General features: G+C 50.4%; 1 protein-coding gene across 1 annotated transcript; it reads right to left on the reverse strand.

The window, feature by feature from the left end:
* Positions 1–8,291: 8,291 nt before the first annotated feature.
* On the reverse strand, positions 8,292–25,227 carry Cdcp2 (CUB domain containing protein 2). Its single transcript, XM_027402270.1, has 6 exons — positions 25,149–25,227; positions 19,226–19,573; positions 16,431–16,766; positions 14,997–15,350; positions 12,339–12,517; positions 8,292–8,618 (listed from the first exon to the last, which is right to left on the reverse strand). Exons 1-6 carry the CDS (start codon positions 25,225–25,227, stop codon positions 8,292–8,294), a joined length of 1,623 nt encoding a protein of 540 aa, XP_027258071.1.
* Positions 25,228–27,395: the final 2,168 nt, after the last annotated feature.

The following is a 27,395-nucleotide window of genomic DNA, read 5'->3' on the forward strand; positions in this document are numbered from 1 at the left end:
CTTCCTCCCAGATCCGAGGTAATCCGACAGCATGCTGGGCCAGGGCGAGACAGAGCTCAGGCCCATCTAGAAAAAGCAAGTGCACACACACACACACACACACACACGCACACGCACACGCACACGCACAACAACCCTACATATAACTACACATGCACACACCTGTGTGCAACCTCTCTTTCTCTCTGCTTCTGCCTCACTTCCATGGGGGGCCTCAAATGAGGCATATAGGAGATGGATTTTTTCCTAGACAGAAACAGTCCAGGTCTGCAGGAGGGTACATTGAGAATAACATTGGACACATGAACACATGCAAACACTTGGCCCTGACACCTATGCCCTGCCCCAGCCCACACTGTCTAGTCATGCTTGTGAACAGCAGTAGAGAGGCACACATCCACATGTCTATTTAGGACCACGAGTCTGATCCTGACACCTGACACCCAGTGGGCCTCCTGTCCAGTGTCCCCACAGCCAAGCTAGGGAGGAGGGTCAGTTCTAGGTAGGGACCTTCACTCTGCCACACAGGCACCTGGCAGCTCCAGGCTCCACCAGGGCTGGGAGTGTGTTCTTATACCCACTGAAACCCCATCCCTGGCTCCAGCTCCCTCTCCCCTGGCTGTGTGACCACGGGCAAGCCTTGCTGTGTCTGCTCCCTAAAGCTAGCTTCTCCTGTACCTACTACTTCATAGGGGCACGGAGGGGACTGGAGAGACTTGGGCAGTGAGGGGCATGCTGGGAAGGACACTTTTAACTCAGAAGTCCCTTTCCAACACTGCCATCTGAGCACCCTGATGAATCTCCAACTGTTGTTCTGTGTATCCCACTGGCCTCCACATTCTCATCCAATCATTCATCTTCATGTGTGTCTGAGCATGTGTGTGCATGTGTGTGTGTGTGTGTGTGTGTGTGTGTGTGTGTGTGTGTGTGTGTGTGTGTGAGAGGTTGACATTGGGTGTCTTCCTCAATCTCTCTCCTCTGCATTTTTCCAGACAGGGACTCCTGATGAACCCAGAGCTCACTGATACAGCTAGACTAGCTCCCCAGCAAATCCCAGGGATCATCCTGTCTCTGCCTTCTCAGCACAGGGATTACAGGAACGCACTGCCATAGTCGGCTTTTTAAGATGGGTTCTAGGGGATCAAACTCAGCTTATGTGGCAGGCACATTGCCAGCTGAGCCATTTCTCCAGCTCCATTCATTCATATGCTGTCTCCCAGCTCTGCACTGGGGCCTAAGGACATGAAATGGACTACACATGACCCTTCACTTTCCGTAGGTTCCAATGATGGAGGAGATAGAGCTGAACACTGACGTAAAGCAGAGGTGAAGAAGCCCTGACTGGTAGAGTCATGGTACAGTCCCAGTGAAGCCCTCCTTGTCTCTGACTGTCCACCTGCCTAGCTGCCTCCAGACCTCTGTTTACACCACTCCTCTGCCCAGAGAGTACCCTTGCCTGCCTGTGTCTGCTGTCTGTCTCTGAGGCCACGTTCACTAGAGCCTTCTTCATGCCACTCAGACCTGTGGCTCCTCAGCTTTGACCATAACCCCGGTCAGATGGAGCCATCTAACCAATGCGCAGCCAGTGCCTGCTCTCTCCTGAAGCCTTATGTTTCTGACCCTAAATCTATAACCACCTGTTGTGTGACCACAAGCCCATGATGTCACTTCTCCAGTCTCAGCAGCCCCCTATTCAAGGCATGTGAGAGATCCAAAGGAGAGGCCACCTGGGGAAGCATTTTGCCAGCTGCAAACTTCCAGGCCTTATATGTTTGCCAGTTTTGTTCAAACAGCCTCCTTCTGCATCCTGGAGGCCAACCAAAAGGTACATAGGCCCCACGGGCTCAGGGGTGGGCCAGTTTCTGTTTGGGGTTTGTTTGTGTTTGACTTCATAAGCAGGGAAACTCCCTGGGCCAGGTGAGGTGGGCGGAGCCTAGTCAACAGTTGCCAGGGGAATCCCAAGGGCTGGGGGGCCTGATCACCCCCCACAGTGCTCAGGTGCACACTCACCCCCCAGCAAGGGGAAAGAGTAGTGAGAGTGCCTCAAGGACAGGGTGACTCTGGCAATTAGGTGACCTGAGTAAGTGCCCAGTGCCTCCAGGCAACCAGACTTCTTTGGGGGACTTTCATTGTAAGCCAGGGTTCACGATTTATGACTTGGGGGTCCCTATGTCTCAGAGGTTGTCACATGGAGATCAAGGTAAGTCTCCCTCCGGCCAGTCCCTGCCCCGTGAGCCTTTCTGGCATCAGTGCCTCTGTTTCCTCCAACCCTACACTGAGCCATCAGCAAACTTGGAGTTCCAGAACTTTCCATCTCCAGGCTCTTACACGCCCTGCCTAAGATGCCTTTCCTTTCTCCCCTCTCCTGTTCTCCTACCCAGCATTATCTCCCAGGACCCTGCATAGGCATCCCCTCTTCTTGGGGTCCTCCCTCCCCTCAGAGGCATTATGAGGGCTCCTCTCTAGTCACAGCGCTTATTTGCTTTGTGTCACTGTTATGGTTAGGTTTCCCCAAAGTACTTATACATGTCACTGCCCACTGAATGTCCTCTGGGTTCAGGGCCTGGTACACCCAGGCATGAGTAAGTATTACTGATGTAAGCCTTCAGTGGGTGGGAGATAGCAGTGAGGAGACTCCGTGGGTTTCATGAAAAGAGCCCCCATTAGAATGTCGACTTGAGTCCCTGCTCATCCTTCCTTCTACCCTACGATCAATCGGGTGGTCTTCATTAACCTTATAAATCTCAACTTCCTCACCTGCAGAGCATGGTGGCTATGTGGACTCAGGGGTAAACTGCTTGTGTGTCCCAGTGTGGACATCTCCAGGACTGTCAGCAGTCCTACTCAGGGTTTTGCTGATGCACTCTGGGAAGCTGTGGCTGGGGACACAGTGAGGAAGTGTGCTGGGAAGATGGAGCCACTACCCCCAGGTCCACAGACACTGGGAGGAAGCCTGCTGGGATGTTTTCCAGGAGGGAGGCCCAAGAGCATCCATCACGGGCTGAGGAAAGGACACCGGTGACATGGCAGGTCCAGGTATTTGGGTGGCCTGCCTAGGAACCAGGCAGCCCAGGGCACCCTGAGTTCATGGAAACAGTCTTGAGCTCTGACAAGTTCCCACAGACATTTGTTAAGGCTCCCCTAGAACTTTGGGAGCCATATCCATTCATCAGCCTCCGAGTGGATCTGGGAAAGTCAGGGCAACACTACGGTCCTCACAGAGCACTGTGCCAAGACAAGAGCTTTCAAACTAATGTTGCTCGGACATGAAATGTGCACAAGGGAGGCCGAGATGCTCCCCTTACTTGTGCTGCGGTATGGGTGAGCCCCTACCTCTCTGACCCGTAGTCCCTCTGCAGTGAGGATTAACCAGGTAATATATGCAAAGTGCCTAAGCTGGGCATGGTGGGTCACACCTTAAATTCCGGCACTTGGGAGGCAGAGGCAGGCAGATCTCAGTGAGTTCGAGGCCAGCCTGGTCTACATATCAAACTCCAGGTCAGGAAAGGCTACATAGGGAAACCCTGTCTCAAAGAAAAAGTAAACCAGGGAGATGTGTGGAAGGCCCCTGGGTCTCAGTGCTCACTTTCACCTGTGGGAGCAGTTACCTGTGACCTGAAGCAAGTTACTCAACTTAGTGTCTTGTTTTCTCACTGGAGAAATGGAACTCCACAGTGTTCACTTCCCCTCACGGTGTTATCATGAAGAACCCTTCAAGTCCAAGAGTGCCAAGCATGAAGTGTATATGAGTTACGGCTCCAATCCACCTGTCCCTCCGGCTTCCTCATTTACTATTCTAGACTAGCTTAGGTCTGGGCTCTGCTGACTGGCTTGCCACCTGGATGTTTCTGCCCTTTTTTATAGTGTGTGTGTGTGTGTGTGTGTGTGTGTGTGTGTGTGTGTGTGTGTGTGCGCGCGCGAGGGCATTCATGCACATGTCACAGTATAGGTGTGAAGGCCAGAGGCCCACTCTTGGGAGCTGGTTCTTTTCCTTCACCCTGTGTGTTCTGGAGACAGAACTGGTCTTTTTCAGATTGGGTAGCATTGGCCTTTGCTCACTAACCCACCTCCCTGGCTCTATCTGGATTTGTTTTTAAAGAAAGAATAGGAATAGTTACTGGTTAAAAAATTAAAATGAGTAAGTGAATGGAAAAAAATCTAGGAACGTGTCTGGCGTGCAGTTTATTTCAACAAATGTCCCTGCTATTGTTTCCAACTCACAGATGTGGAAGTGGAGGCTCAGAGAGCTTCCTAAGATATTGAGCCACAGAACAAGCTAGTCACAGGGCCACCTCCCAATATTTGCCTCTTCTGGCCTGGATCCCTGTGACTGGATCCTTGTGCCCAGCCAGCCTGGCCCAGCTCCTGGGGGGTGCGAGAAAGGACCCCTTGGGGGTGGATGGATAAACCAAAGTCACATGGTGGCTGAATGGGGGGGGCTCAGATTTCTGGGACAACTGATTTACTCGAAAGCATGTGTGGGGACAACCAATGGAGACCATCCAACATGGCGGGTTGTGTTATTCATTTGCTTGTCTTGTTCCATAATCACCTTTGGAAGCCCATGGCCCAGGGAGGATTTCTGCCACTGTCCTGAGGTACCATCTTGGTGCCTTAAGCAACCTTCCAGCTTGCCTTTGCCTTTATGACATCGAGTATACCTCTGAGCCTCCTCACCCAGCCCTCTTCCCCACTCCCGGACACAATGAGCTCCTCAAGCTTCCTCGCATTGGCGTGTGCTGTTCCCTGTCCTGAGATGCTATTCCCTCTCCTGTGCCTGAGGAGTCTCTCCTGGAAGCCCAAGTCCTCCCTCTGAGCTCCTTGAGCACTTAGGCAAGTTGAGCTGCTCACTTGGATTGTCCTTGTCCCTAAGGTGTTCGAGAGGAAAATCCTTGTATATTTCTGTGTGGTCTCCTCATGTCCCTCAGGATCCACTCAGGACTCTTCTGTGTCCTGGGAAGCTTGCCTACCATTGCATCAGATGTGGAGGTGGGGAGACGGGCCCTTGACTTCCTTCCTTAGGTCCCCCTGGACGGCTGTGTTCCGTGTGCACATGTCTCGGTTTGCAAATACATTTTAGGTGGATGCTATGAAGAAAACAAAGCGGGTGCAGGGTGACAAGAAAGGAATTCGTCTTACATCAGCGATCAAGTGCTACCAAAGCAGAGATGACCTGAGGGACAGGGCCGAGCATGCTTCTGTGGACTCACTCTTCTGCAGGACTGGGGGTGATGATCTTTGTCCATGGAGAACAGCAGAGATGCAGGGAGGCTAGGTCAGACTGTCTGGTGAGGTGAATGGGGGAGACAGGCTGGGGTGGGGATGGACGGGAATGGGAGGAGAAGGGGATGGGCCAGGCACAGACACTTGCTCCCCTGTGAGGCCCTGTTCAACCCTGAGACTTGAGGACTCCTTGAGAAGTCCTTGCTGGAGTCAGGACTCATCAGTCATCTGATGTTCATAATAGTTGTATGAGGAGAATGTTTCCTTGCTCACTCCACACAAGAGAAAAATGGGGCTCAGAGAGCTTAAATGTCCTCTCAAGGCCGGCCACACTGACTCAGAGTGAAACTTGAAAGGGATCCACTGTCTGACCTGCAATCTAAAGGGTGTTTTCCCAAGACCAACATGTCTACTTGCCCAGGTCCCCTCTCACATGTGACATTAACCCTGTAGGGACAAGCGGGCAGCGGGACTCAAAGTTCCGGCCTAGGCTAGACCCACAGTGTGGTCATGTGGCATGGGAGGTCCCTCTTTCTGGACAGTGAGCTTGCAGAGCTGGGTGGTGCCCATCCTGTCTCACTCATCCAGGGCTGAGCTTGGTGGCTAATGGATCATTTCAGCCCTTTAAGTTCTAATAGACTGCTGGTTACATCTTTTTTTTTTCTTTTGTTGTTGCTGTGGGTGGCTGTTTGCTTGTTTTTTGCTTTGTTTTTATTATTTTTGTTAACTTGCCACAAACTAGGGTCTTTGGGGAAGAGGTAACCTCAGTTGAGAAAATGCCTGCAATAGACTGTCCTATAGACAAGTCTGTGCAACATTTTCTTGATTAATGATTGATGTTCAAGGGCCTCAGCCCACTGTGTGCAGTGTCACCCTTGGGAGGGTGATCTTAGGTTGCATAAGAAAGTAGGCTGAGAGTTGGGTGGTAGTATACACCTTTAATCTCAACACTCAGGAGGCAGAGGTAAACTAATCTCTGAGTTCGAGGCCAGTCTGGTCTACAGAGAGAGTTCCAGGACAGCCATGGCTACACAGAGAAACCCTGTCTCAAATAAATAAATAAATAAATAAATAAATAAATAAATAAATAACAAAAACAAATGAAAAAAGAAAGCAGGCTGAGCAAGCCATAAAGAGAGCAAGACAGTGAGCAGCACCCCTCTGCTTCAGTTCCTGCCTCCAGGTTCCTGTCCATGGTGAATTATAAACTATAAGCTAAAATAAACCCTTTTCTCCCTGAATTGCTTTTGGTCATGGTATTTTACTACAGCAATAGGTCAGAAACCAAGACCTGGGGACTGCGACAACACATTGGGGCAAACGCACTCAACTCAGAGACTGAGTGAGGTCAGGGGAGAGAAAGGCTGAGTCCAGACACCCCAGAGTTGACTGAGGACTCCCCCCAACACCAACCCCTACACCGACTAACTCCCCTAATTCATTGTATCACCACACCCTCTTCAAGATAAGTGTAGAGCAGTTTGCCCAGACTTTCACAGTTAACAAGTTGAAGGACTTGGACAGGAACCCAGTGTGACCCTCAGTGTCCAGATAACTTTGTCTCCTCTACTTGATTCACTTCCTCCTTCAAGGGTTCTTCACTCTCCACCTTTTCTTCAAGGTCCCAGCTAGTCTGCCCCTTCCTCCCCAGTTCTGCTTGGCCATCCTAGACACTTCTCAAGGGCAAGACTCAACATCTGCTTGTGTTCTGCTGTGCGCTGTCTCGCACAGACAGCAGAGTCTTGGATGAAGTGCATGCACGATGGGTTGCCAAATGAACTGTGCTGTAATGGGGCTTCCATCTTCTTAACAGAGTCCCAGTGGTCAACAGCATGAGCATGGAGACCCTGGTTATTGTGCAAGGACTCCTTGAGCGATCATTGTGCAATATAAAGGTGAGCAGGGACAAAGAGTAGAATATAAATGTATTGTTTGTTTATTTTTCATTAACAAGATGATTCCACTTCTTGCTATCAAGTAGAGCTCTGGAGAAGGGAGGAGGGTGTGTTAATTTCGGTAATAATCCTAGAGGTCCTCGTAGGGAAGGGCAGGAAGTCACCTTTAATCTGATAGAAGCATAGAAACATCATGTGGGCAGACTGGAGCAGCTGTGGGGGAGTGGAGCAGCTGAGAGACTAGAGCAGCTGAGAGACTGGAGTAACTCTAAGGGACTAGAGTAGGAAAAGGTACAGAGGGCTCCAGAGAGAGCTCATCTGATGAGTGAGGAAGAGCCTCTGTCATGACGATCAGAGCAAGGATGGAGACACATGGGACTTCAGTGTCTTGGCCAAAGATCACAAGACATTCTAGCAAAAGTCCCAACATAAAAGCAACTACATCTACAGCCTCCCCTCAGGGCATGCTGCCCAGCCTACCTGGTGTCTGTAGGAACCAGACCCAGGAAGCCATTGCCACCTCTATGGGCAAGCATCCACTAGGATACACAGACCAGTCTTCAATAATGTCATGGTGTGGCAGGGGCTGAAACAACAGCACTAGCCAGAGCTTCAGCTCTCTGGTCTTGATTTTTTTTTTCTTATTTTGGTTTTTCGAGACAGGGTTCCTCTGTGTAGCTTTAGAGCCTATCCTGGCACTCGGAGCTTCGGCTCTCTTCCTGATTCCTAGAGGCTGATCTGGAGTTCTTTAGATAGGGTCTTCACACAAGTCAAATCAGGAGGAAGCCCTGAACGGATACTAGATGTCCTGCTAATGAAGATCTGAGAAACTGAGAGCTGCTCTTGTTTGTACCCTGAGTTGAAGAACAGAATGAGTCTGTTGTAGTCACACTGCCACCAGTGACGCCAACTCTCCAAGCTCACAAGAAACACATATGGGAGCATGCTTTCCTGTAGCAGAACGCCCTTAAAATTAATAACATAGCAGCAATAGCGACCGTCTCCAGAGCCCTTACCCATACAAACTTTTCTCAGAGTCTGGTGATATCAGGGCAGGGCAGTGATCCATAGAAAACAAGGGCTCAGAGAGGAACGTGATGTGCCCATGGTCACCAACATGTCTACAAGCCCCACCCTGCCCTGCTGTGGGTCCCCAAGCTGCTTTCTTTCTGCTTACAACAGCATCAGGACCACAATGGCAATGATCATAAGGACTCCAGCCAGGATGCAAAGGCCCAGGAAGACGATGTCACTGGTGTCCTGGGCCACCACAGTCCCTGGGCCCTCTAGGACCTCTGCTTCATCCCTGGATGGTGCTTCCTGAAGATGCTCAGCTGTGGCAGCATATGGCCCGAGCCAGTGAGAACCTGACAGCAAGTGGACAGATGCTTCCTTGCGCCTGGGCTCACAGCGCACCTCGTACTCGTGGATGTCCTCATGCCCAGCGTCAGAGAAGTCGATGTACAGCACGCTGACAATCATGGAGGTGTTATTTCTTCTCTGTGGGGTCACAGATACTTGTTCACTCCCAAGGAGATTCCAGCTCTCCTGGACCCTCTAAAGATACATAGGCCTGACCCTATGGCTTAGCCACAGATTCCTCAACACTCTGAGCCTCAGAGTCCTCATCTATCAAAGGGGCAGATGGGCCAACAAGTTGGCTCAGTGGGTAAAGGAACTTGTCTCTCCAGACTGACAACCTGAATTCAACCTCTGAAACCCAAATAGTGGAAGGAGAAAACTAACTCCCATAAGTTGTCCTCTGAGCAACACACACACACACACACACACACACACACACACACACACACACACACACACACATTTAAAATAATTATAAAGGGGCCACTGTAAGAGGGGACTGTTTTGAAGGGCATCAGACTGGATGTGCCAATGTTTGCTCGGGTTTCAAGGGGCTGAAAGAGGTTGAGAGGTAGTAACAGTGAGAACACCTAGACTGGAAGATGTAGCTTACTTGACTAGTGTTGTAAGATTCCAGGTTCAATCCCCAGTACCAGCAAAAACAAAACCAAAAAGTTGCCGGGTGTTGGTGGCGCATGCCTTTAATCCCAGCACTTGGCAGGCAGAGTCAGGTGGATCTCTGTGAGTTTAAGACCAGCCTGATCTACAAGAGCTAGTTCCAGGACAGCCTCCAAAGCCACAGAGAAACCCCGTCTCGAAAAACCAAAACAACAACAAAACAAAACAAAACAAAACAAAACAAAACAAAAAAACTAAAACCAGAAACCATGAAACTGAGATTGCACTGGCAATATTTAAGCCAGGTGTGGTGGCACATGCCTGTAATTCCAGCACTTTGGAGAAAGAAGAGAACCCAGCATTCATGGTCATTTCTAATTACACAGTAAGCCAACCTAGACTACCTGAAACCCTGTTTAAAAAGCAAAGCAAAACAAAACAAAATGACAGCAACAACAACAACAGCAAACTATCTAAAATCTGGGGCCATTTAGGATCCAGTTAAGTATATTAATTCATTTAATTCTCACAATAACCTTCTTGGAGTCATTAATATTCCCATTTCACAGATAAAGGAAACTGGGACCTAGAGGTTAAATCTGTTGTCTGAGGCCACACAGCATACAAGCAACATAGGCCATATTCTTACCCTGATCTGCCCAACTCTTACCTATGCTATCAGTCATGACACTTAACTCAAGTCCAAGAGTAGCTGGTCAGTCAGCGAGTCCCTGCCTCTCTCTGTCAGCTATGTCCCTATTGTGTGACCTTCCATGGGAGTCTTTCTCCAAGTGACACATAAAGCAGGGGTCTTTACTGTTGAGGCACTGCCCGCTCTAGGTCTGGAAAACAGACTCTAGCCCCTGGAAAACACAGTGTGAGAGGCAGCTCTTCACATGAGGGATGAATGAATCAGAGGCCAAGTTGCCCTCAGTGGGTTGGGCATTATGGACACCTCTGAGAAGCCGGGTTTTTTAGGGAGTGCAGTGACCTGAGGCTACTTGCTACACATACACCCACTCCACAGCAAATACTGAATTCCTCAGGCTGTCCAGACTCCCTACTCAGGCCTGCCACTTCTGGGAGTGGTGTCTGAAACACAAAACTGCCTACCTTGAGGGAATAAATAGGTGCAAGTAGTTGGGACCTCCCATCATTCAGTTCCCAAGTGACCCGCCTCAGGAAGAGTTGAAGGGGTGTCATGTCACTTTCACAGACAAGGGGACATGAGGTCTTCTCCAAGCTTGGGCTTCTGAAAGGCCCTGGATCCCATGTTCCCCAAGTAAGCGCCTGCATCTATGCACTGGATCAGCCTGCTCTCCACTCTCTGAGGGGAACTTGTAGCCTTGCTTTCTGACACACAGATGTGGGACAAAGCAAAGCAGGAGCTGAGGGTGGAGGGGGGACCAAAGAGAGGGTGGTTGTCTGTGTAATAAGGAACAGAGGGAAAGCAAGTGGTAGAGGCGGGAGGCATGCAGGCTTGGAGAGGACGAAAAGCCCTGTGAGACTAGAAGGCTGAGAATTAGGAGTTTACTCCCCAAGTTTCCAGAGAGGCACAGAAAGGCTGGCCTTGATGCTGTTTTGCTCTTGGTCACTCATGCCTCCGTGACAGCAGCTCCTTGCAGGAGCTGGGCCTTGAGGTTGAGGATTTACAAGGCTTATATTAACCTTTACCTTCCAAGAAATTGATTCTATGGTCTATGGTCCTGTGTTTTGGGGCACAGAGGAGTTCTGAAACTGAGTATCCATGAGTCCTTGGCCCCAGGGCTTCATGATTTCATTTCTGGGACTCTTTGTTTGAGGGTGAAGGTGGGCTTGTGTGTGAGCATGTAAATGTGTGTTTGCGTGTTTGGAGGCCCCAGGACAACTCTAGATACACTCCCCAAGAACCACCCACCTTGTTTTCTGAAACAAGGTCTCTCCCTGGGATCTGGGGCTCGAAGATTAGGCTATATTGACTGGCCAGTGAGTTCCACAGATAAGCCTGCCTCTACCTCCCCAGCACACACCACCATACCTAGCTTATATAGCTCTGGCTGGCCTGGCCTGGCCTGGAACTCTCTATGTAGACCAGGCTGGCTTCAGAATCAGAGATCCATCTGCCTCCAACTCCAAAGTACTAGGGTTAAAGGTATATGCCAGGCTGGAGAGATGGTTTAGTGGTTAAGAGTATTGACTGTTGTCTGGAGGCCCTGAGTTCAATCCCCAGCAAACACATGGCAGCTCACAACCATCTGTAATGAGCTCTGGTGCCCTCTTCTGGCATTCAGGCATACATTCATACAGAGCACTCATACATTAAAAAAAAGTATATAAATAAATAAAGGTGTGTGTGTGTGCTACCACACTCATCTTTAAGTTTTTTGTTGTTTGTTTGTTATTTAATAAACATGGGGATGGAGCTCATGTCCTCATGCTTACATGGCTAGCACGTTACTGACCGAGCCATCTCCCCAGCCTTCTGGAACTCTCTCCTTCATTCTGAATGTGGTTCTGTCAAGAAAGTCACTGGGGGCCTCAGGGTATGAAGCAGAGGTGAGTACTGAGGGGCAGCCAGATGTCCCTCGACCTCCTTCCAGTGTTTAAAGGACAGTGGCTGCCTGGAAGCTAGGACTGCGGGGGCCAGAAGCAAGTGGCAAGGCACAGGCATCGGGCCAAACCAGACAGCAAACCTCCAGGTTTCAGAGCTGGGGACTCTAACCGGGGCAGATCACCATTCCTTCCCTCCGCAGTCCCTTTATACAACCTCCTAAGGACACAATTCAGAGTGTTGTGGCACTGCCCAGGAACTCTCTCAGGCCCCATCCATCCATCCACCCACCCTGGTCTGGATCCACAGCCTCCAGCATCCAAGGATAGTGGAAAATCTCATTTGTAAGCACAGTCTTTGGAGGGAGGTGGATCCTTACTTGAAAGGCTCATTTGTTTGTGGAGCTCGGAGATGTATTGGGGTCACCAGGTTGGGGAGGATGAGCAGGAAGGGGTGGGGCATGGACTGTGCATATTAAAGGGTCAGGATCTCTATTCCCCTGGCGGTGGGGGGGGGGCGGCTCTCAGACAAAGGGAGGAGCAGGGAGGAAATTTAGGGTTATTCACCTCTGGGGTCTTTTGAAAGGATGCCAGTAAGTCTGCATCCAGACCTGAGTGCACGACCAAAGCCAGGAGAGAAACTGAGGGTAGCAGGTATCCTTTAGTAAGGCTCAGAGCCCATCTCTTAGACCTCCCCTCCCCTGTCCCTACCTGAGACTCGGTACCGCAGGTATCAAAGCGGGCCTGGATCCGGAAGTTGCCACCAACTTCCTGGGCGACACAGCTCCGGCTGCCCAAATAGACCTTGGTCCGCTCCAGTGGGGCCAGTGCCTGGGCAGAGATCAGGATCTGGAAGTCCGTGCGGGAACAGCTCACATTCATGGGTACCACTGGAACGGGAAGGAGGAGCCTGAGACCTCAGGGCTGCAGTCAGACCCATCATGCCTGAGCCTTCCTGAAGGACAGCAGACACGGAACAAGGTGCTCATGACATCCTACAGAACTGAGCTGGGGGATACGCACATGCAATCCTCCATTGTGTCACACTCTTAGGGCATGTAGTTTGCCCGTGTCTCTGTGTCCCCTGAGGCCGGCATAGAGCTTGGCAGGCCGAGAAAATGCTGAATGAATGAATGAATGAATGAATGGATGAGCATGCAAGTGAGTGGAGACTAATTCTTCCCCACATTAAAAACGACCGCTCATTACAGCCAGATGTCCAGCAGTCCATCCCATCATTCTGTTAATACCTTACTGATGGCCTGATCTGTGCACACACACAGACATGGACATGAAAAAGCCAGCCACACCGCTGCTTGTGCAGGACAATGAATGCACGAAACACACAGGAGTGCTACAAAGGAAAGAGAGAAAAAGCAGGCAGCTCTGAAGAAGGCAGGGGAGAGTGGGACCCTGTTTTCCCTCCCTGTGATGGCCCGAGATGGTGGGCATACCTCAAGCCACTTCAGTTTTGGAAACAAACCTCTGTGAGGTGAAACTGTATGTTGTGGCTGAGTTGGGATTTCAGACTTGAGGGACAGGATTCCCTAGTTATCCGTCTGTCTCTCAGCTCCCGGCATGCTCTGTGCTGGCAAGAGTGTGATTCTCAGTGTCTGGAACTTCAGGGACAAGAGTGCATGCAGGGGTGTGTGCAAGGAAGAGGCAGGTGGGGGTTGGTAGCTGGCTGGAAGAAAAAGGAGACCTGGCAGGCAGAGGCCTGGATCCCTCAGCCCTCTCCGGGAAATGTCTCAGACATATTTCAACCTCTGGTGTCTGGGCAGGCGGGGATTTATGGGTCCGCTGTCTCCCACGATGATCTCGGTGGCGCTGAACTGTGTGTCACCCCTGATTGATGCCGAGGCTGCCCTCCCTGTGGAGAAGCTGCCTATAGCCTGGGCCCCATCTGGTGCTGGTCCAGTGTGAGTACCCTGTCTGACCCTAGGCTCCCACAGGGACCTGGTGGAGAACACAGAAGGCCCTGGACCAGGAGGCAGGATGACAGCAGCCCCCTCCCTCCTCTCCAGAGATGCTGCAAGAAGAGGCAGGCTAGATCACTTATTCCTGCCCAGGCTGGAATCCAGAGCCTTCAATCCAGGTCCCTGCTATTCAGGTGGGAAAACCAGGATCTGGAGACCAAAAAGGAGATGTTCCAAGTCACTGGACAGAACCTAGGTGGTACATGGTTTCACAATATTCTCCTTGTCCATGAAGAATCAAAGGAGACAGTGCCAAGTCACAACTGTCCTTCCCACAGGGACAAGGCCCTGTGTAGGTCCAGAAGAGTGGCTTTGTGCAAGTCTCTATAGGCCACCAACTTACAGCAGCTGTTTCCTGCTCCACTGCCATCCCTCCCCCAACCCCTTCCTGCTACTGGGGGTGAGGAAAGAGGACCCTTTCACTGCTGAGGGGCGTGTGAGGGAAAGATGTCCTCAGAGCCAGGCATATCCTGCAGCCCTCACTCATCACCTGACCCAGGAACTCACCCGTCCTGTACAACTGAGTCCACATTACAAAAGTTAGAAAAGATAGACAAGCTTGATACCAGCTTCCTCAGTTACCTATGCTGCCAAAGCATGGCCATGCGACTGGTTTGAAAACAAAGTGACCCAAGACAAAAGCATTGAGAGAGTTTTGAAAATGCTTTGGCAAGCCAGGATGTGGTGGCACCTGCCTTAATCCCAGCACTTGGGAGGCAGAGGCAGGCAGAGGCAGATCTCCGAGTTTGAGGCCAGCCTGGTCCATAAAGCAAGTTCCAGGACAGCCTGGGCTACACAGAGAAACCTTGTCTTAAAACCCGTGGGCTCCCCCTCCTCCCACCAAATGCTTTGGCTTTCTGGATAATGGGATTTTTGTGGCTGGCACCTCTCCTCTTCCAGCCTTGAAGGTGGACTTGATGCCCGAGTTTTGTGGCAGTCATGTTGCAAACACACGTACCATTAGGAAATTCTGAGTCCCTGGGCCCATGTAATAGTTGGCTGGCTAGCACACTGCTGGGTGAGGACACACATGTGCCCTTTGTCTAGTCAGCAGTTCTGAATGACACAGGCCAGACTAGTAGCATCTCTGTGTTTGACCTAATGCTTGCCATTGATAACTTGACATATTTTGTGCATTAAATCTGGAAACTGGATCAAACATCTGAGAGACATCTAACCCACAGGAAGAACTGGGAATCATGGAGCCAGACACCATGAAAAGAGGACCCTGTGGCAGTGGAAATAAGTGAGGGCCGCACAAGAGTGGCCTCAGAGGTCCTCAGAGAAGACAACTGAGTAGTGCCTGGGGGACACCACCCAGGGCTTGCATCACAGTGGACACAGGGAGGAGGCCGCAGAGTTCCCCAGTGCCCACACACTCAACTCAGCTGACCTCCAATGTAGGCCACAGAGAAGCCCCTGCCAGAGGTGCTGCGGTCAGTGTGCAGCAGAAGCAGGAGCTGGTTGTGACGTGAGGTGACAGGCGGTGGTAGGTGACGGCCACACCACTTCCCCAGCAGCTGGGCCTCCTCACTGGCCCCATCAAAGGCTGCCAGATGGTCAAAGTCACAGGTTCTGGTCAGACTGTTGGGTTCCTCCAAGCCCATGTCCAGGATGAAGACCTTGACCCGGTAGCCGGGGGGCAGGCGGATGGTCCAGTGACACCGGATATTGTTGGGGTAGGAGCCAGGATACTGTGGGCTGGAGAAGTTTCCACGCACAGCCGTGAATACCTCCTGGCATTCTCCTGGGGAGGAGGAAGCAAGATTCACTCTCTCACACACAAAATGCCATATAAAGGAAGTCTGGGTCCGTGGCCTAAGGGTGCCACTGGGAGGCCGTAGAACCTTCAGGAGGTGGGCCTACTGGAAGAAGGTTGGCTCACTTCGAGGATGCCCTCAAAGTGGGCGCTGGAGCCCCGGTCCCTTCCTTTTTCTGGCTCTGCTTCTTGGCTGTCATGAGGAAGCAGCTTTTGTTCCACTCTTTGCTCCCTGCCACAATGTCCTGAAAGTATGAGCCATAGTGAGCTTTCCTCTATGGCTCACATATCCTTGTCTAGCTCAGGTACAGAAAGCTAACATTCTGTCAACATACCAGCTCTGCTCAGTACTGTCAGCTGCCAGCCCCCTGCGCCTCTGCACAGACTGTTCATGCCTCTTGGTGACTTTGTCAAGGCTTCGCTAGCACTCATGACAGTGGCTCCTCATCGTGCTCCCCATCTTTTACAGAGGACCGTGCATTCTCTGGAGCACATCCAATCTTCTGTGTGCACATTACACGAGCACATAGTACATGCCAGGCCTGAGAACCTCAGCTAACTTACCATCAGGCAGGGAGACGGACCAAAGTGGGAGACCCTGGATATGGAATTCTCTATGGCAATGGCTCTCAACCTTCCTAATGCTGTGGCCCTTTAACACAGTCCCTTATGTTGTGGTGACCCCAACCATAGACTTCTTTTTATTGCTACTTCATAACTGCAATTTTGCACTGTTATGAATTGTAATATAAATATCTTATATGCAGGGCATCTGATATGCAACTCCTGTGAAAGCATCATTCACCTCCATTGGGGGTCGCAACCCACAGCTCTAAGGAGTTTAGAAGGGATTGACCCTCCCTCCATCTGAACAAGGAAGAAAGTCTTCCAGAGGATGTGATCAGGTTAGGACTTGGTGTTGGCCCAAAAGGGTATGCTAGACCCTTCTAGACAGTGCAGAAAATCCAAGCCCCAAGAACAGAGCAAGCCTTAATTGAATTCCCAAACAAAGCAGTAGACAGGGAGGTCCACAGGTGCAGGTGCTGGCGTGGGCTTGGCCTCTCCTACCTGAGAAATAGTGGGCCTTGAAGCCCCGGCCTCCGATGTTGAAGTCAGACTTGAAGATCACCTGCAACTCGTGGCCCAGGGAAACAAGGGTGGGGGGCCTGGTACGGCCACAGTACTGATGCCCATGAGCAGGGCCAGGTGCTCCGAGCACAGCCACGTAGTCGTACATACATCCACTGCTGCCCTCTACCTGGAAGTCCACGAACACCAGCTTGACAGCAGCAGGCCCCGAGGCACGGATCAGCCAGTGGCACTCCACATTGTTGGGATAGTTGTTGGGGTACTCGGGACTGCTGAGGACCCCCGAAAGGCCAGTCAGGACACCACCGCACACATCTGCAAGGGAGCCCATTTGAGTTGACATCTTCTCTGGGGAACCAGACACCCAAAATGTTGCTCCACCAACACCCAGGCCTGGCAGGCACAGATCTGTACCCAGATCCTTGTGGTACCCACCTTTTACAGTGAGGTCAAGTAACTTAATCTGTCTAGTCCTGAGTTCACCCAGGTAGGCCCAGAGACAAAGGCCCGTGTGCAAGAGGTTTATTTGGAGGTCAAGGATCCCTGGTGGGCGTAAGGGTGCGATGAGACGATAAGTGTGCTAAAGGGAGTTGTTAAAACCCCACTAGGGAATTCTAGTAACACATACCTGAGTTATGTTACTCCAGGAGTGAGGAGGATAGGGAATTACACACTATGTGGTAATTACACACAATGCTCTCAATAGGCTCATATATTTGAATACCCTGTCTCCAGTTGGTGGAACCATTGGGAAAGATTAGGAGGTGTGGCCTTGGAGGAGGTGTGTCATTTGGAGCAGGCTTTGAGGTTTCAAAAGCTCATGCTGTTCCCACTTAGCTAACTCTCTGCCTTAAGAGGTAAGCTCTCAGCTACTGCTTCAGCGCCATGTCTGCCTGCCTGCTGCCGTGCTCCCCACCTGCTGCCGTGCTCCCCACCATGATGGTCATGGACTCTCACCTTCTGCAACCCCCAGCTCTAAATAAACATTTTCTTTATAAGTCATCTTGGTCATGGTGTCTGTCACAGCAATAGAAAAGTGTCTAGGAAAACTATAGGGAGGCTCAGCGGGAGACCACAGACACCAACAAAGCCCTCAAACAGAGATGTGAAGATTGGCAGGACAACACCAAAATGACAAGAGTCAAAAGTATTGGCAGGTCACCCAGCTAGCAAGCAGAACTGGAGCCCACAAGATTAGTGGCAGTTGTGTGGCCAGAGCATGGCACTGGGCAGCTAAGGACTTGTCTTCCTGTCCCAGGACTGCCTTCTCGGCTGTGTGATCTCAGGCAATCGCATTCCCTTTCTGGCCATCAGATTTACTGAGAAATGAGACGGTAGGTATAGTCTGTGATATCCCATCAATTAACATCAACAACCTGAACAGACAGATGCTTCAGACTTCATTCTTATGCTGCATTTCCAATGTGTGTGTGTGTGTGTGTGTGTGTGTGTGTGTGTGTGTGTGTGTGTTTGCGTTTATGCGTGGATGTCCATGCTCATGTAGGTGCTTTATACTTGGACATCAGAGGACATCAGATATCTTACTCTGTCACTTTCTACTCTGTCTCTTGGAGACAGTGTCTCTGCACCAGAAGCTTGCTAATTTTCAGCTAGGTTAGATAGATGGCCAATATGCCCCAGCACCAGGGTCACAGGCCATGCCTGGTATCTCAGTGGATGCTGGGGGTACAAAAGCCTCTCACCCATGGAGCAGTCTCCCCAGCCCAGTATCTTTTAGTATAATAAAAGACAGGACCCAAAGTTACATATACATAATTTAACCCAGTGGACTCCATCAGCATCCACTGTTTTTCAGTGATTGACTTCTCACAAATCAATGCTGGAAATGTGAGCTTGGGGCCAGGGCTCAGCTGAAAAGTGTTTGCTGAGCAAGCATAAGGACTGACTTTTATCCTCAACATTCACACAAAAGTGGGACATGGTAGCTCACACTTATAAGCTTAGGGCAGAGGAGGTGGATCTCTGGAGCTCTCCTGCCAACAGCCGTTCTAGCCAATTGGAGAGCACCAGGTCTCAGCGAGGTGGCTCCTGAGGAACAGCACCTGAGGTTGATTTCTGTCCTAAAACTCTCGGGCCTAAGGTCTCCACGTGCTAGTCAGATCAGCCTTTTGTTCTTGTGTCTTAACACAGCACAGCTCTGTGCTTCTAAATTCAGCAGGGGCCGCTGCCCTGCCTGCGTCCTGTGGCTGCAGGGAGTGGACCTGTGGACATGCGCATTTGTGGCTCTCCTGCTTGGGCTGACATAGGCATCTGATCTTGTCCTTTGGGTCTGTACACAGGAGCTCAAAGACAGGAGGGAGGAGGCAAGGAGAAAGGTAAAGCACAGGAAGGCCCTGGGCTCCATCCCATGAGGCTGGGTGGCAGGTGACAGGCCTGCTTGGAGGAGTCAGGGATTAGGAGGACTGGTAAGGAAAGGCCCTGAGAGAGGAGGAAACAGGTTCTAAAAGCTCTTGCCCCTGGCACCCTGGGCCTAGGCAGGGGAAGGAGGAAGGAGCCACAGAACTTCAATAGCAGGAACAGTCCAGATCCTCCTGTGGCCTGATGTCAGTAGATGAGGGACCCAGCAGTCAAAGGGGAAAGCAGGGAAGTATCACAAGGGTAGCAAATAGTGGTTTCCAGGGAGATCATGAATGTGAAGAAGGCTTTGCCCCTGTAGGCAGTGCTAAAGCCAGGCCATCCTACACTAAGACACCGCCTGGTCACCTCCCCTGTGCCCTGTCCCCCCACTGCCTTTCTGCCAAGTGCCCCCTCACCTTTCTGGTAGCCTGCAGAAAAGCCTCGGCTGGCCACATGCTTGTCTGAGTGGAAGATGACAGACATGACATGCCAGGAGGAGGTGAAAGGTGGTGGGGGCACCTGGCCACAGAACCTGCCTAGAAGATTGCCTTTGTCTCCAGAGGCCCCATTGTAGATCTCCAGGAAGTCAAAGCCACAGGTGTCATGGTACTCCAGGTCAAAGGCGTGGAAGGTGAGCAGCACTGAGGACCCCTCGGCCACCACAATCAGCCAGCTGCACTCTGTGTTGTAAGGATACAGACTTGGGAAGTTTGGGCTGGAGAAGTTCCCAGCCGGTGCCGAGAGCACTCCCCCACACTTGATACCTGAGGCAAGAGAAAAGGAGGGTTTAGAATCAGCTCTGGGGTCTCAGATACAGAGGCAAGTCTGAGGCCTTGAGGGTGGCAAGAAAACAGGACATGGCTCGAAGTCACTCTGGATGTGTGCCTGAGCTTGCTCAAGCATTCACACTTCTTTCAGATCCTGGGGAAACACTCTCCCAGTCAGTCAATTAAATATCGTTTGAGCACTGGGCAGTGTGCTCTCAGATGCTGGGAGGGCAGCAGGAATAAAGATCTTGCTCCCAGGGCATCCATGTTCTGGTGGGAAGACAAGAAACATGAACAAAGTGTGGAGCAGACAGGGGAGTGGTGAGCTCTGAGGAGAAAGAGAAAGCAAGTGAGGCCAGGCATGGTGGTACACTCCTTTAACCCCAGCAGAGGCAGGTGAATCTGAGACCAGCCTGGTCTACAGAGGGAGTTTCAGGACAGGCTCCAAAGCCACACAAAGAAATCCCGTGGGGGAGAGGGGGAGGAAAGAAGAGGCAATCAGATCTCTTCTAGTTCAAGAACAGCCTGGTTGTGGTAGTTTGAATCTATTTTGCCCCATAAACTCACAGGGAGTGGCACTATTAGGACATGTGCTTTGTTGGAGGAAGTATGATTTTGTTGGAGGAGTCTGGATGACACAAGACTTTAATCTAGACCTTGAGGCTAGAGGGCACACCTTTAATCTGGGCCCCACCTTCTGTTGGGACTGTGTCACTGTGGGGGCAGGCTTTAAGGTCTTTTTCTCAAGCTTCACTCAGTGTCAGTCGACTTCCTGCTAACTTCTGGTCAAGATGTAGGGCTCTCAGCACCACATCTGCCTGCAGGCTGCTAAGCTCCTCCCCATGAAACCTCTGAGCTGTAAGCAAGTCACCCCAATTAAATGTTTTCTTCATAAGAGTTGTCATGGTCATGGTGTCTCTTCACAGCAATAGTAAACCCTAACTAAGACACTGGGCTACACAGTAAATTCCAGGCCAGTCAGGGTTACATAGAGAGACCCTGTCTTGATAATAAATAAATAAACATTAGGTAAATAAATAGAGCCGGGCAGGGATGGTACAGAGACAGGTGGACTGATGGATCTCTGTGAGTTGGAGGCCAGCCTGATCTACAAAGCAAGATTCGGGGCAGTCAAGACTACACAGAGGAACCTTGTCTTGAACAATAAATAAATAAATAAATAAATAAATAAATAAAATGTAAATAAATAGAAAATAATAAATAAGAAAGCCAGGATTTGGCAACCTTTAATGGAATACCAGGCTAGAAGCATCTGTAACTTCTGAGCAGTCACTGAGGAAAAGGTTAATAAGAGAGGAAACCCAGGTCTCCCACACAGGCCATTCTCTGCAAAGCTCACTCAGTGTTGCCAAGCTTTTGGAAAAAAAGAAGAAGGTAAGGGTAGCCTCAGTCTGGCCTCAAATTTGTAATCCTGTTGCCTCAGGCTCTCAAATGCTGAGATTACAGACGGGTGCCAGTAGGTCTGGTTCAAGTGTTTGGAAAAAATGTAGGAAGATACAACCTGGTATAGTAGCACACACCTGTAAGAGAAGTACTCTGGAGGCTGAGGAAAGAAGATTGTAAGTTTCAGGCAAGCCTGAGCTACACAGCAAGACCATGATTGAATAATAATCACCACTACCACCACTATAGCAGCAGCAATAGGGTTGACAGAGGCAGGAGGGAGGCAGGAGGCTGTAGTAATCAGAATATATTGTATATGTGTATGAAAATGCCAAAGAACAGATTTAATAAATAAAAAATAAGCCAGGAGGGAACTTTACATAGTAGAATGCTATACAATTTGAAATGCATACACACCATCACTTACAGAGTCTTTTTTTTTTTTTTTTTTTTTTTTTTTTTTTGGTAAGGTTTTAGCTATATAGGCCAGGCTAGTCTTGAATTGCAAATCTTCTTGCCTCAGCCTTCCAAGTGCTAAGATGCAGTGTGTGTGTGTCTGTGTGTGTGTGTCTACTCCTGGACTCAAATGATCCTTCTGCCTCAGCCTCTCCAGTATCTAGGACTATAGACATGTGCCACTGTTCCCCACATTAAAAGGAAACAATCTAACAAACACCTTTGTTCGTTTGTTTGTTTTGAGTCAGGGTCTTTCTGTGTAGCTCTGGCTGGCCTAGAACTCACTGGCCTCAAACTTCCTTGGATCCTCTTGCACTGGCTCCTGAGTGTTAGGATTACAAGCATGTACCACCGCATGCAGCTAAAAGAACATTTGTGTGTGTTGGGGGTGGGGGTGGGGGTGGTTCTGTGCACTTGTGTGCACATGGAAGCCAGAGCTTAACTTCAGATATTGTCCGTCAGATGCTATCCATCTTGTGTTTTGAGACAAGTTCTCTTGTTGGCCTGAGGCTCACCAAGTAGACTAGGCTGCCTGGCCCGTGGCCCAGGGATCTGCTTGCTCCCACTTTCCCAGCCCTGGGATTACTAACACATGGCATTATCCCATGACTTCTGGATCTTGAACTCGCTCAGGTCCTCCTGCTGGCACAGCAAGCACTTTACCGACTGAGCTATTATCCCAGCTTATAAAAGAACACCCCTTAATGAAATTTAAAAAAAAAAAAATCAATTTTGAGGCTGGCGAGGTGGCTCAGTGGTAAAGAACAGTTGCTTCTCTACCAAAGGTCCTTGGTTTGATTCCTAGCCCCTACAAGACCATTCTCAACAGTCTGTAACTCCAGTTCCCAGAGATCTGACACCCTCTTCTGGCCTCCACAGCCTGAAGGGGTGCACAGACAAATATGCAGGCAAAATACTCATACACATAAAATAAAAATAAGCAAATCTTCAAAACATAGATTTTTATTTATTACTATGTGTTTGCACATGTGTGTGCAACATAAGGTGGGGGGGGGGATACCATAGCGTGCATGTAGAAACTTAGCACAACTTTATAGGGGTCCTAGGGATCAAACTCAGGTCATCAGACTTTAGAGACAAATGTTTTTACTTGCTGAGCTCCACAAAGGAATATTCTTCTTGTTTTTTAAGATTTGTTTTTGTTTTAAATTATGTGTATTCATGTGTCTGTATGGAAGAATGTGCATGAGCACAGGTGCCCACAGAGGCCAGAGGTGTCAAATCTCCCTGGAACTACAGTAACGACTTGTGAGACACCCAATGACATGGGAACTGAGAACAGAACCAGACTCCCTTGGAAGAGCAACCAGTGCTCTTAAGTGCTGAGTCTTCTTGCCAGCCCCAGGCACATTTTTAATAAAACCACAAGGCTCCATTTGGCCAAGCCAAGGATGAAGAACTTTTGTGAGATAAACTTCAACAGTAAACAGCGAGGGGGCACAATTGTTGTATTAGGAATCAAGTATCAGCCAAGCATAATGCATGGATCATTCTCTGATTTTTATTTGTGTTACTGGCTTCACTTTGCAGACGAGAAGACTGAGCTCCAGAAGGAGAAGTTACTGTAACCAACACCTATTTCTCAGCACCCTCCCTTCCAACTTGTGGGACCCGGGCCTCCTGGTTCAGACACTGCTCTGGCTCCTTGTGGTAATCCTGACCTGTGGGAAGGGTAAGTGTTCCAGCTCTTCTCAGAATGTCTGGGAGTGGTGTCTTCCTCCTTGGTCCCTAGACAGGGAATGGGAACCCTGGGGGTCCATGTTCGGGGCTGGGGAAACATGTCCACAGACAGTGAGAGCCATATGAAAAAAAAAAAAAAATGGCCCTGAGCCAAGAGGCCCTGGCTGCTGGCAGGCTCAGCTCCATCCCTGCCACCCTGTTGTAGAGCTCAAGAAGCCTTCTTGCCTATGTGCATACAGCTTGGGTCCTGTCCCTTGCAGTCACAGGAATCCTCAAGTATCCACTTGATTGAAGAGAAGGACATACCACATCACACGTGGGTCTGTGCTGATTTGAACTGAGCCTCCCACCCAGGGAAGCTCACAGAGGGGTGGGCCTGAGGAGAGTCAGGAAAACCAGGTGAAGCCACACTGTGTGGCATGCTGTATCCTGCATCACATGGGGTTATGGGATAGCAGTATTAAGGGAGGTCCTCAGAGGAGGTGATATGTGCCGATGAGGATAAGGGTCTCCATCACTCAGCCTCTGTGGACCTCAGCCATGCACCTGTGAAGTGGGGTGCTACCCTCATCTTTCCTGAGTGCTACAAGTGCTAGGAAGACAGAGGCATTGCAAGGGCCATGCAGGGTCACATGATTTGCTCCCTGGCTGAGCAGGCTGGTGTTAGAAGTGGTATCTGGTTCATAGCCTTATGGCAAGAAGATGGAGGGACATTTCTTCCAGTGTCAACTCTTGTCCTTCTCACAGTGTTGACTATAGGACAGGAAAACCACAAAGTGACAGAGTGGAACTCCTGTGGCCTAGGTGGCCCCGAGCACCAGCACCAAAGGATCCCGTCAGGATCCAGCCAGGTACACCAACCCTCAGGGTCATGCCGAGACTGTCCAAGCCCTAGAAGTTAGTAAATAGCAACACACTTCTCCTACCACCAGGCATGGGCTGAGACCCTGAGGTGCCCAGCTCATTTCTGCCAGCAATGGGATGACTGCCAAGCCACCTCTTCCCTTTTGATCCCTAGGTGAGCTTGATGAAGACAGGTTATAGGGGCCGCTTGCTGAGCCCCATTCCCCAGTGAATGCATCCAATGCAGAATGGTGACATTATTTACCAAGCTTCGCACACAACACCTGGGGGGACAGAGTGACACAAATCTACTAGACTCACAGCCTGGGCTGGAGGAGTTCTGGGAGCCTGGGGAGGGGGCTCCTGAGACCAACAGAGGATGAGGAGGGCTTCATGGAGGAAGTGACTGACTTAAACTTTGATGGTGAACACCAGAGAAAAGGGGAATGGCTACATGGTTCAGTGATAAGGCCTCTTGCCACCAAGCCTGACCACCTGAACTTGATCCCCAGTACGAAAAAGAGAACCACCTCCCACAGCTTGTCCTCTGACCTCCGCATGTGTGAAACAGCATGAAAACTCACCCTCTACACACACAACACATGCAATTGAAAAAATATTTCGAAGAGAAACAGGACTCTTCTACTAGATTCCAGGAAGAACTTCTTCCCAGGCATGGGGACAGTGGGGCTTAAGATCCCCAGGGCAAGGCATTCTCAGAAAGAGTGTGGTTCCCAGGCAGAGCACAGACATATTGGAGCCAGCACACCAGGGACACTGAATGGCACAGTGAGGAATTTGGCACCACTGGCTGCAGTGGGAAGTGCAGAAGACCATCAGAGCAGAGGGACCCTCCCACCAGGAGCCTTCCACACTTCTGAGCCGTTCCCTGGCTGTGCACGAGCACAGCCATCGTGTAGCTCTGTACCTAAGTCCCTGAGCCCTGAGTTTCTTCATCAGGAAGAAAGGGCCAGCCCTCACCTAGGACCTTGTGCTGAAGAAGAAAATGCTCTTGTGTATGTGAAGCAAACAGCAGGTGCTCACTCAATGCTGTCCTCCACTTCTCAGGAGCAAGCACACACTCAACTTCTGGGCTTGGGCTTCTTGAGCCCCTGGTTCCTCTGCACTCACCTCCCATCCTCTCTGTTGTGGTTGCTCCATCACCTACCTTCCATGGCTTGGATCCCGGGACCTGAGCCCAGCAGTACCATTGCCAGCAATACATAGGCCCCCAGCTCAGCTAGCATCTCCTCACCGGGGGTCCCCCACCAAGGCTGAGTTCAGGGGGTCAGGATCCAAGGGTCTGAGAGGGAAAAGAGACGTGAGGGTGGAAGGGCCTCTAAGGAAATGGCGGTGTGAATAATTCATCGGGCCCTTGAATTAGTAAGCCGATCCCAGGGGCTCCCTTCACTCCTCACTGAGGTGACGGATCTGGTGTCACCAGGTTGACACCAGGTTGACACATACTGAGAACCGCAATGGCCACCCTGTTTCAGGAAGGACCTGGAAGGAAACGGGGTAGTGGAGAAGGAGCCTAAACTCCAGGGCCAGGCAGATCTGGGATCAATCCCAACTCAGCCTCCAGCTGGTCAGGTGATGTTAAAGAATCATTTCACTCATGTGGAGCTGAGCCTTTGGATCCAACCTGTACAGTGTTCAGTCCCGCCTGTGGAGCTACTGGGAAAAAAGAAATGAGATCACATGTGCTAATTATACAATAGACACTCAGAATATGCCCAAGCACATGGCAGGTGCATGCCCTGTCTTTCTCCATCCTCCACTCCAGAGGGAGCAAAAGGAGACTAATGTTTGTGGGACAGATGGGACAAGCTTCCTTCCAACGTGAAAATTCACTCAGAGGGAGGGAGAAGGAGCCCGCGGACAGCTGATGAGAGAAGTCTTTTTCAAGGAAGAATGCATCTGGAGTAGCAGAATTGGCACTTTAGATTTCTGCTGTGAGTCTTCTCATGCAATAGATAGGGGCCACAGTCTGTGGTATGACCAGACCAGCGCATGTGCCGTCATCATTGATCCACCATGCTAGGAGCTGGGGCTGCAGAAATGTCCTGTGTGCAGCAGAAAATGAGATGGGTTTCTTCCCTCTAGGAATTTTCCCCTTCGATTCAGCCCACCACATGTTCATTTCTAAGTTTCTGTTTTTCTCTTTCTTGTGTACTTGCTCATGTCATGTATACATGCGTGCTCGCACGCACGCGCGCGCGCACACACACGCACACGCACACACACACACACACACACACACACACACACACGAGCACGTGCGCACACATATGAACACACATGCATGCACACACAGAGGTAAGCATGTGTGGAAACCAGAGATCAAACTCGAGTGCTGTTCCCCAGAGGCCATCCACCTTGATTTTTGAAACAGGGTCTCTTATTGAATTTAGAATTCATCAGTGAGCTCCAAGGTTCCCACTGCCTCTGCCTCCCCTGTGATGAAATAAAAAGTGCTTGATACTATAACTGTGTGTGTATATGTGTGTGTGTGTGTGTGTGTGTGTGTGTGTGTGTGTGTGTGTGTGTGTGCTAGGAATCCAACCCTGACAACTCATCTCAGACTTCAGACTTCCTCCTCATGGTGAGTGAGTCCCGAGTCCCTGCAACCAGTCAATTTTCTCTGTACACAATGGGCCCTGGAGTCTGGATCATACGTCTTTCTACCCACTGTCCACGGAGGACTCTTCCTCAGCCTACAAGCTGGGGCACACTCCAGCAGAAAGGACTTCTGCAAGCTATCCTCAGGGTCTCCATCTAGTGCCCAGCATGGGACTAAGTCCTGAACACAGCCTTTTACTTGTGTTGGTTAGTTTGGTGTCAACCAGCTTGACACAGCTAGAGTTATTTGAGATAACCTCACCCAGGAAAATGCTCCCATCAGACTGGCCTGTAGATAAACCTGTGGAGCATTTCCTTGATTGATGATTGCCATGGAAGGGGCCAGCCTACTGTGGGCAGGCCGTCCCTGAGTAGGTGGTCCTGGGGTATATAAGAAAGAAAACTGGGGGCTGGAGAGATAGTTGAGTGGTTAAGAGCACCTATTGATCTTGCAGGAGATCTGGGTTCAGTTTCCAGCACCCACATTGTTGCAATTTTTAAAAATGCCACAAAGAGAAGTCACACCATATAACAGGGCTCACATGGGAGGTTTATTGAAAGAGAGAGAAGGGGCAGAGGGAGTGGGGAGGGGCAGAGACCAGTCCCTGGAGACAAGAGTGATAGGAGAGAGAGAGGGAGAGAGAGAGGAGGGGGGAAGTGAGAGGAGGAGAGAAAAAAAAAAAGACAGGAGATAGCCAAGGCCCACTATTTAAAAGGGAACATAGCAAATGTGCACAGAGGGTGTTCTTCGTGGTTGCAGCTAAGGACATATCCTGTCAGGACCCCAAGGGCA

This window comes from Cricetulus griseus, chromosome 2 (assembly GCF_003668045.3).
Source record: "Cricetulus griseus strain 17A/GY chromosome 2, alternate assembly CriGri-PICRH-1.0, whole genome shotgun sequence".
Classification (NCBI taxonomy): Eukaryota; Metazoa; Chordata; class Mammalia; order Rodentia; family Cricetidae; genus Cricetulus; species Cricetulus griseus.